The 10,430-nt window shown below is 60.7% G+C and overlaps 2 protein-coding genes across 2 annotated transcripts in view; both read right to left on the bottom strand.

Annotated features, from left to right (window-relative positions):
• The window catches only part of DNAJC5G (DnaJ heat shock protein family (Hsp40) member C5 gamma), a 3,474-nt gene extending 2,394 nt beyond the window's left edge, over window positions 1-1,080 (bottom strand). Inside the window, exon 1 of the mRNA XM_015615865.1 lies at window positions 1,072-1,080. Coding sequence (XP_015471351.1) covers window positions 1,072-1,080 — 9 coding nt within the window. The remainder of the gene's footprint in view (window positions 1-1,071) is intronic.
• On the bottom strand, window positions 318-10,402 carry LOC107198709 (uridine-cytidine kinase-like 1). Its single transcript, XM_019005409.2, has 13 exons — window positions 10,286-10,402; window positions 9,549-9,719; window positions 9,045-9,116; window positions 8,615-8,804; window positions 8,458-8,519; window positions 8,154-8,170; window positions 7,331-7,429; window positions 2,105-2,198; window positions 1,929-1,991; window positions 1,725-1,847; window positions 1,543-1,650; window positions 1,310-1,466; window positions 318-1,173 (listed from the first exon to the last, which is right to left on the bottom strand). The coding sequence occupies exons 1-13, from the start codon at window positions 10,301-10,303 to the stop codon at window positions 1,100-1,102; spliced, it is 1,248 nt and encodes a 415-aa protein (XP_018860954.1). The 5' UTR covers window positions 10,304-10,402; the 3' UTR covers window positions 318-1,099.
• Window positions 10,403-10,430: the final 28 nt, after the last annotated feature.

The following is a 10,430-nucleotide window of genomic DNA, read 5'->3' as shown; positions in this document are numbered from 1 at the left end:
GACAGGACAGGGACAGCGGGGACAGGGCACGGGACAGCGGGGACAGGGACAGCGGGGACAGGACAGGGACAGCGGGGACAGGACAGGGACAGGACACGGGACAGCGGGGACAGGGCACGGGACAGCGGGGACAGGGCACGGGACAGCGGGGACAGGGCACGGGACAGCGGGGACAGGACAGGGACAGGACACGGGACAGCGGGGACAGGGCACGGGACAGCGGGGACAGGACAGGGACAGCGGGGACAGCGGCCAGCCCGCCCCGGGCCAGCCGGCACCGGCCCTGCTCCGGCGGCAGAAGGAAGCGGCACACGGGATCGCGCTGCTCCTTTATTGGTACAAAAGGCGGTGAGGGCACGGCCGGGCCCCGGGACAGCGTGGGCAGACCCCCATCCCCGAACCCTCCTGCTGCCGCCGGTGGCGGGGCCGAGCGGGGCGAGGCTGCCGCTGCCCTTTGAAAAAAGAACCTGAGCAACAAGGGCAGCACCGGGGACACCTCACTGCTCCCTGGTCACCGGCACCGTGCACCAGGGATGGGACAGCACCGGGAAGGCAGCTCGATGCCAACCCCCCGACTCCTGGGACCAGGGATCGAGCGTGGACTAGTGGGAACAGGGTGGATCCATGAGGTCCAGTCCCTGATGTTGGAGGGTCCCACTGGAGCTGGGGGCTGCCCACAATAAATACAAATAAATACGGATTCCAGGCACAGAGCGCACCTGGACTGGACCCCATCTCTCTCTTCCCCTGGGCAGAAGGTGAGCACCCCCTCAGGCACAGCCGCAGGGAGGCCACCACCCCCTTCGGAGGCACGGCTGGCCCAGGCCCAAAGGCAGGGCTCTGGGAGCAAGGAATGTCCCTAAATGTCCCCTCCCCATGGTCCACAGGAGAGGCCATCCCTCTCTTCTCCTCCTCCTCCTCCCTGGGGAGGATTGGTCCTTTGGGGCAGAGGGAGACCAGCAGCAGGGGCTTGTGGTGCAGGTCCGGAGAGCCGGGGGCTGGCAGGTGGGCACAGCTGGCAGCTCAGGGCCTCTCCTGGGGGCAGGGATGGGGGCCAGCCCTGCAGCTAGCCTGGTCCATGCTCCTGTGGCCAGCCAGTTCAGCAGTCCATGCTGTCGCTCTCACACCAGGCTGAGGGGCCATCGGTGCCAAAGTATCTGTCTCCAAAGTTACCTGGCAGAGAAAGGGACAAAGTGAAGGGACAGCAGCAGCAGCTCCACCGGAGTCCCCTCGGCGTGGCTGCGAGGCTATCCATTCCTAGGGTTGCTGGCCTCAGCCATGAGGTACAGCACACCCCGGTCCCCCTCACCGATGCCCGGGATGATGTGGAACTCTTCGTTGACCCGCTTGTCCACGGCGGTGGTGATGATGTGGACACGGGGAAAGGCGTATGCCACGGAGTGCACCCCCATCTCCGCCATCAGCAGCGACAGCAGGAAGATCCTGTCCTCCTGCACATCATGGTCCTGTGGCACGTGGAGATATGAGAGCCCAGCTGGGAGCAGAGATCTCACGCCCCATCCCTCCTACCCGGCCCCTCACCAGCAGCACGCGCACAGCCATCATGGCCGCGGCCCCCGTGGACACGGTGCTGTCCATCAGGATGACGTAGTCCTCGCTGATCTCCTTGGGCAGGCGCAGGTAGTGGAGCTGGGGAGGGAAGGGGGGCGGTTGGTGATGTGCCAGGGGCGCGTGGCCGTGTGCCAGGCTGCAGCCCGACTCACCTCAGGCTCCCCCGTGTCCAGGTTGGTCTGGATGAGGATCTTGCCCAGGCGGATGTCCTTGCACACAGCGGTCAGGGCCTGCTCCATGGTCTCGCCTGCTCGCAGGATGGACACGCCGGTGATCTGGGAAAGGGGCAGGGACACGTGCTGGGTGCTCCCAGAGCGAGCTGTGCTCTCTCACGGGGAGCAGGGATCGTGTCTCACCCGCTGCCTGTGGAACCGTTTCCCCTCGTACATCGTGCCCTGGGGCGTCTCCACAGTGACCGACTGCAGAAAGGGGAGCACAAGGAGTGTGGGGGGAGCCAGACCCCCGTGAGTGGGGGCACCCAGAAGGGGAGATGGGCATGGGGCTGTGGCCACACCCGAGAGTGCTCACGCACCTTCAGTGGCAGGAAGGACAAGGCATGTTCGATCAGCAGCCGCATCAGGCGCTTGGAGTAGAAGATAAATTCGTCCCTGGTCGTGTCCTTGTTCCTGGGAGGGATGACACATGTGAGGTGGGAACAGAGCCCCTGCCATCTCCTGCAGACCACACGTGGGGCTCCAGAGGCCAACCAACATGGACAGCAGTCCCAGTCTGTGGGAACCAGAGCATTCTTAAGAGTGACACAGTCAGCAATCACCTGCACTGTGGGACTCACTGAGACCTCAGCTTTTGTCTTAGACAGGACCACAGAGGCAAGAGAGTGGCTTAGTTACCCTGGGAGGGAGATGCAACACCAGTTACAGACACCAGAGAGAGCTGGGAGAGAAAGGGCAGTAGGAACAAGTCAGGCAGGACTATCAGTCCTGGGGCAGCACAGAATCAGGAGCAGTGGGTGAGTGCTGGGGAGCCTGGGAGGTTACAGGAGCAGAGCCAGGATGGACTAGGACCCCAAAGGGGACATAGTGCACCATGGCTGAGCATGCTGGGTGACAGAAAAAAGTTGAATGTGTCCTCAGCTCTCCCCACTACATACCAAGGCAGAGATAAAGCACTGCCAAGAACCAGGTGACTCTGAAATACCCATCGTGCCCTTTTCACAGCTCTGGCGTACTGATGTAAAACAAACACAAACCAGAACAAAGCTGCCATGGGGCCACAATTCCCAGGAAACCTCTCTCCTCCCCCAGGAGGGGTAAGGCCAGCCCTGCATGCAGAACACTAACCCCACAGCAGAGAGAAAGTGGATGGATTTTCCTACTGAGAGCACCCTGGCCTTGTGGGGAACATGAGGACAAAGGAGTCCCACAGACACCTACCCATTCCCAGATGGAAGAGGTGGAGCTAGCAACACTCCTGAAGAGGCAGAAGGATATGGAATATTTTTTCTCTGTATTTTAAGACCATCTGCCACTTCTTACACCTCACTGGATGACAGACAGCCCCACTGAGGCGCGAGGAGGAGGATGAACAGTCACTGCTGTCCTTGTGTGTTCCTGCAGCCATTGCAGGGTTGCTCACAGCTGAGCACCTGCAGTGACCATGGCATACAGACATTCCCAAATCCCTGGGCAGAGAGAGCTCCCCCAGGGGAGGCAGAAGATCAGTTCTGGTCTGCAAGGAGCAGGCACCCTGCCTACAGCTCCCAGTGTCAGCTGCCAGCATGCACTCACAGGTGGGTGGCACTCACAGGTGGGTGGCACTCACAGGTGGGTGGCACTCACAGGTGGGTGGCACTCACAGGTGGGTGGCACTCACAGGTGGGTGGCACCCACCCATCCACCCACAGCAGCTTGGGAGCATCCCAAGGCCAGCAGCAGTCTCCCTGTCTCCACAGCAGCCTGTCCTGCCCCAGGCAGCTGTCCCCAGTGAGACCCACCCCGGCTGTTGTGGCCCCTGGCTGGGTGGGATGGACCCCACTGCAGAGGCAGTTCCTCTGGGGATGGGGAAGCACCCCAGGCCCCAGTGCAGAGACACAACCATGAAGCTTCTCCATGCCCAGGGCACAAGCAGGGCAGGGGGAAGGGCTGTGCCAGGGAGGGCAGCCCAGACACGTTTGGTGTTACCAGGATCCATCAGTGCCGCTGTCCCACCTCCTCAGCTGGCAGAGCACTGCCAAAGGGCCATGGCTGTGCCCACAGCATCACTGCCTGCGTGAAGCCTGAGGAAACACACTGCTCCTCTGCATAGAGGAGGCAAGAGGAACCTCAGCACCCTGCAGCACATGTTGGGAGCCTGCAGCTGGGCATGGCAGCACCACAGCTGGCGCTCCTGATGACCTCAGCCTTCCCTAGCACACTCAGGAGACGACAGGGGGACCAGGAGGATGTGCCTGGGCCCTGACCATGGCATCAGCTCTGTGCATGAACTGGACTGGCTGCAGGTGTGAGCCAGCTGGTACAGCAAGGCTCCAGGAAATCTGGGAATGAATGGGTTACAGAATCCCAGAACAGTTTGTGTTGGGAGGGACCTTAAAGGTCATCTTGTCCCACTGCCCTGCCATGGGCAGCGGCACCTCCTATTAGGCCAGGTTTCCCCAAACCTTGTCCAGCCTGGCCTTGGGGCAGCCAGCTATTCTGGACAGCTTGTGGCAGAGCCTCACCACCCTCACAGAACTTCTCACTATCTCAGTGGGATACCATTCCTCCTCATCCTGACACTGCATCCTTCGTACCCCATCTATTCGTAGCCTCATGACTCAAACTGTGCAGCTATTCCAGTGTGAGACTTGGTTTTGGTTTCTGTCTCTCCACAACAGCAGGAAATTGCTCTAGAAAGTGCTTCCTTTGCATGCCAGCCTGGATTTGCCAGGACGATGCTCATCTGCTGCCACCAACACCTTCCCAGCAGACAGATGGGTGGAGCCTCTGGTGTGGAACAGGGAATGGTGCTGGCTGACATGCCAGGATTGACCATCTGCATCCTAGAGAGCTGCACTGGGAAAGACCAGACAGGAAAAGGAGGGAGCAGAATCCTGGCTCATAGCTCTGCAGTGATGCAGGTGCTGGGTTGGACACTTCAAGGCTTGGGAAGGCTGTGCTGGTGGGAGCAGCAGCTGGAACCTGGTGCAGTAAAAGGTTCCCTGCCAATGTCAGGGGCTGAACTAGGCAGCCTCTAAGGGTCCCTCCAACCCAAACCACTGTATGATTTAATTAATAAGGACAGGAGACAGATCTGCCAAGATGCAGTAACTTTGCACATGGAGGTGCAGGAAATGTGGCTAAAGGTGTGTTTGATTCTCACCAGCCCAGAGCTCTCTGGGAGCCCAACAGAAGGGCAGCAGGCAAAGGCAGCACCTTAGGAGGAGAGGGTCACACGTGGTGACCAGCAACAGCCCTGTGCCACGCCCAAGTGACACAGAAGCCAGTGAGTGCTGCCAAGTCTCACCAGAAACACATTCTCCCTTGCTGTCCCCAAACACAGACACCCAGCAGAGCTCCTCAGCTCAAAGGTTTGGGGAAGGCACTGGCCCTGCAGGATTTCAGGGGTAGCTGACAGGCTGCATTGATGTTCCTTGGAAATATAGCATTTCTTATATACCATCAGGAACGGGCTAAGCTGCCTCCCCACTACCCCTGGCCCTCCTCCCACGTGAGGCCAATGGTGCCAAAGCCCTGCAGCTCCAGGCAAAGCCCAACCCACCCCAGGGCAGCCTAGCACAGCCCTGAGCCTCAGCGGATTAAGGTCATCAGGCACTTGTGGTACAAAGGTGGAGCCACAGCCCAGGGCAGGGACACGAGCACAGGCACAGGGCTCTGCCTGGCACACCTGAGGTGCCACAGCTTACACCACAGGTTCTACAGCCTGTCTTGGAGCTGTGCTTCCACAGGAGGAAGGAGTGAGGAGAAGGAATGGAGGTGCCCAGCCTGCATGTGGTCATGAGTATCAGAAGATGAGAAAATATTTGAGCTGGAAAAGCCCTTCGAGATCAAATCCAGTTGCTCCCTCAGCACTGCCAAGGCCACCACTAGCCCACACCCCCAAGTGCCACATCCACGTGGTTTCTAAATTCCACCAGGGATGGGGACTCCACCACGACCTGGCGCAGCTGTGCCAATGCTGGACAACCCTTTCAATGAAGAAACCATTCCCAATATCCAACCTAAATCTCTGGAGCAGCCTGAGGCAGTTTCCTCTTGTCCTGTCCCTTTTTCCATGGGAGCAGAGCCTGAGCCCTCCTGGCTGCATGCACCTGTCAGGAAGCTATAGAGAACAAGAAGGTCCCCCCTGAGCCTCCTTTTCTCCAGGCTGAGCCCCTTTCCCAGCTGCCTCAGCCTCTCCTGGGGCTCCAGCCCCTTCCCAGCTCCGTTCCCTGCCCTGGACACGCTCCAGCCCCTCCAGGGCTCTCCTGGCAGGAGGGGCCCAGAGCTGCCCCCAGCACTGGAGGTGCCCCAGCAGTGCCCAGCTGGGAGAGCCCAAGTGCCACTGGCCTCTTGCCCACCTGGGCTCATGCTGAGACACTGCTGACCAACACCCCCAGGGCCTTTCCAGTTTTCCAGCCCCTCTGCCCCAGCCTGGAGCACTTCATGGGGTTGTTGTGACCCAAGAGCAGGACCTGGTGCCTGGCCTTGTTGACCCTCACGCTGCTGATCTCAGCACATCCCACATCCACCCAGCCTGTCCCAATCCCTCTGCAGAGCCTTCCTGCTCTCCAGTGGATCCACATCTCACCCAGCTTGGTATCATCTGCAACCTTACTGAAAGTGCACTTGGTCCTCTCCAGGTCCTGCACAAGGACATTGCACTTCCCAAACAGAAGCAGGTGCCATAGCAAGCACAGCATGAGAGGCACGGGAGGACCTGACTGAGCTCAACATCCCCGCCCTGCTGTGGAGAAACACAGGGGGCTGTAGGTTCTGCAGCCACAAAAACCTCTCAGCAGTCCTAAAGGCCTCAGCCCTTGACCCTCCACTAAATGATGCTACTGTCACCTGGAAAAAAGGAGCATCAGAGGGGAATTGAAGTAATCTCCCTTTGCCCCCCGAAGTAATCCTGGCTAGCTCTGTCGAGGGGGGGGGTCAGGGGGGTTCTTCACGACCAAGAAAAAAGACCAAAGGGCTGCTCATCCCTCTGGGGTAACGAGGATGTTTATTCTGGCTGGCTTCCAGGGGGGAGAAGAGACCAGGGATCCCTTTCCCAGACTCTTTCAAACCTCGGGAGAGGGGCGGGGAGACACCAGCCAAGGGGATAATATTTCAGACACAGGGAGGGGAGGGGAAAAACACCTCATAGCTGCAGGGAGGGTTTACACAGAAATGAGGTAACTCCCAGAAATATGCACTACTACAGGGAATGAAAAGATCAAGAGTAGCAGAGTCATAGAAGCAGCTGCCCAGGTCCCTTCTCTAAGCCAGCTCTAAACCTGAGTGCCCTAGGAGAGGGGCAAAGGGTACCTTGCTCCATGCCACCAGCTGTTCCACCTGTGCTCCAGTGAGGAAGGAGACAACCAGTCCCCTCCCATTGTAGGAAAAGCCTGCCTTTGGCTCGGGAATCACCCAAAGCAGATGTGCAGAGATCTGGTCACCAGAGAAGTGACCATGGGGCCAGGGCCAGCTCCACTCAGCTATTCTGCTCCAGGCCAACACCCACGACTGAGATGCCAGGGGCAGAGGGAAAAAACTCACCCCAGGCCTTGTGACCCCACCAACCAGCCTAGAGAAGGGGCCTGGGGGCAGGGATGTACCTGATGATGGTGTGCATGCCCCGCACCTGCGGCGTGCTCTCCAGGACACTCAGCGTCTTTGGCAGCGGCTGTCCTTGGTGGGCAGAGGCCAGGGCTGCCCTGCAGGGAGGAAGGAGGTCAGAGCTGTGCAGCACACGCAGAGCCACAGCTCTGGGCCCTTAGAGGGACGTGACCCTGCCAAAGGAAGGCTCCAGAACTCCCCTGAAAAGTCTCCATTGTGCTTGGCCTTCCCGCTTGGATCCTGAAGAATGCCTCAAGTCTGATACCAGGCATGAGATCCCAGAGCCAGACTACCCAAAAAGACTGGGGCAAACCTCCTGGACCACACACACTGCAGCCTCTGCAGCACCAGCCTTGGCAAGCACCAGGACTAGCAGCTCTGCAGGGCAGGACATTCCCGTGCACCCTGGGACCAGGCTGTGCACCATGTGGGGGACAAGGGCTGTCCTGCTCAAATGGGACATGAACTGCCAGGAACAGGAACCATGCAGGGCACTTCTCCTGCAGAAGTGAACGGCCCAGGGTAACTCAGCAGTCAGGACAGGAGCCCTGCTTCAGAAAGGGACAGGACCAGGGCAGGGAGCTGGCCACCTCCATCAGCCACAGTGTGGGATGTGTCACACAAAGCCCACAGCTGCAGCCAGACAGACCCCAAGGAGCTGGCAACAGCCATTGCAGCCCTGGGGAGGAGCAGCTATGCTCAGGCACCTCAGCAAAGCTCTACCAGCAGGGACAGGGAGGCAGCAAGACTTGGAATGCAGTGGGTGCCAGCAGCCCCCCCAAAAGCAGAACTGGCTCCTCTGCAGTGGTGGGTCCCACGTACCTGACTGTAATCTCCCGCTGGATGGTGGAGAGGTCATCGGCGCAGCACGAGGGAACAGCAAGGACACCCTGTCAGTCACTCACAGGCCAGCACAGCCATCACAACAGCCCAGGGGGCACCCCACCCTCCTCCCCAGTGCCCACTTCGGAGATCTGCTCCCCCAAGCACCACGCCAGGGCCTTTTGAGAAGACAGAGGTGATGTCAAGACCCCCCCCAGGTGCTCCAGGAGCACAGGTCTGTGTGCAGCCACATCCTGCCCTCTGCATGCATGCAGGACCCTTCTCTTCCTCAGCCCTGGCTCACCTTCTCCAGCTGGCTGTGCACATGCTGCACAATGAGGTCCAGTGCCACGAAGTTTTCCCCACCTGAGAGCGGAGCAGAAGAGCCAGGTGGGGGGGACGCTGACCTACCCCTGCCCCAGATCACCCACTCCCAATGCCAGGGTCAGCTCTGGCCTCACCCCTGGGCACCACGATGTCAGCAACCTGCACGGTGGGCTCGATGTACTGCTCGAAGGCCGGCTTCACAAACTTGTTGTACTGCTTGATGACCCCTGCGACATCGCGCCCACGCTCCATGATGTCGCGCTGCAGCCGCCGCACCAGACGGATGTCAGAGTCCGTGTCCACAAACACTTTCATGTCCAGAAGCTGGAAAACTGGGAGGGGTGAGCACCCCCTATGCAGCTCTCATCATACCTGTGTTACTCCCCTCCACCACCCAGCAATGGCACCCAGCATCACCTCCCCTGACACTCTGACACGCGGTGCTCTGCCAGCACGTGGGGTGGCCTTTCCCTCCACAGCCCCCACTGCTGCAGTGGGCCAGTGCCTGTGCTGCTGCAGGCACACATCCCCTCCCAGGCCAGCAGCCACCTGAGGCAGCGATACCTTGAGCAGCTCCTTGTTGGCGAAGGCCAGGATCCCTTCAAACACGATGACATTGGCCCCATACACCGTTTTCTGCAGGCAAACAGAAGCTGGGTTTGTCCTGTTTCTCTCACATGCCATGGCAGCACCAACACTGATACAAACAGGGCACCGATCTCCCCGGGCTTTCACCACTGTGCTGGGGCTCCCCATAGATGTCCTGCAGCACCCGCTGTCTTGGAGCCCTAGTTCATCCCTATGCATGATGCTCCAGCCCAGGACAGACCCTGAACCTTGCTCCAGAATCCAAGCCTCTGCTCAGTGCCATCTGCCCCAGCACCCCTCCACACTGAGTCCCTCCCTCATGTCTGTGCTGGCCTGTTTGCAGATCCACCCACAGTCTCCCCAGAATGACGACCCCAAGCCGCCCCATCCCTTTAGCCTTCCAGGCCCTGCAGCACCAGAGGTGTTCCCCCTTCCCGGGACTCTGCCGCCCTGGCCCAGCGTGGCCCCTGTGGCACCCACCCACTCGCGGCGCCGGCTGTGAGTGGTGAAGTCGTACACCGGCACCTTCACGCTCTTGCCCTTCTTGAGCTTGCGCAGGACGCTGACGAGCAGCTCAAAGTCAAAGGCATCGGGGTGGTCGAAGTTGTAGTCGCTGCGGGCTGCCAGCGCCTGCTGCCCCTCATCCAGCACCTGCAGGCACCGGCAGTGCTCAGCGCCGTGCCAGATGCCCGGGGCACCAGCACCACTCAGCACTGCGCCGGATCCTGGCATCCACAGGCACCAGCACGGCTCAGTGTCGCACCGGATCCCTGGACCCACGAGCATCAGCACCACTCAGCAGTACGCTGGAACCGCGACTATCGGCACCGCTCAGCGCTGTGCCGGACCCCCGGGCCCCCCGTCCCGCACCTTGTAGAAGGAGTCCATGGAGAGCAGCACGACCCAGGGCACGTCCAGCGCCTCGATGATCCGCGTCGCCACCGTGGTCTTGCCTGAGGCGCTGCCGCCGCACAGGCCTGCGGGGAGCGGCGGGGGCACCGCCCCGGCCCCGGATCCGTCACGGCCCCGGATCCGGCTCCGGCTCCAGCCCGGTCCCAGCCCCTCCTCGGACGTTGCTCGGGGCCCGGTTCCACGATTTCCGACTGCAGCCCGACCCTGGCCCCGGTCTGGCCTCCATCCCCTCCCCGGCCCAGTCTCGGCTCCATCTCCTTTCTGCTCCGGCTCCATCCCCTCCCCGGTCCCGTTCCGCCACTCACCGATGACAAAGGCCTCATCTACGGGCGCGCCGGTCTCGCTGTACCAGGGCGGCCGCCCGGCCGTGTAGATAGTCCGTTTGCTGGTGCGCAGCAGCGGCGGCTCCGGCTTGCACTGGCTGGCGGTGCGCCGCCGTGGGGCCGGGGC

Source organism: Parus major, unplaced genomic scaffold (assembly GCF_001522545.3).
Source record: "Parus major isolate Abel unplaced genomic scaffold, Parus_major1.1 Scaffold290, whole genome shotgun sequence".
NCBI classification, from domain to species: Eukaryota; Metazoa; Chordata; class Aves; order Passeriformes; family Paridae; genus Parus; species Parus major.
This window is presented reverse-complemented; position numbering and strand designations above follow the sequence as displayed.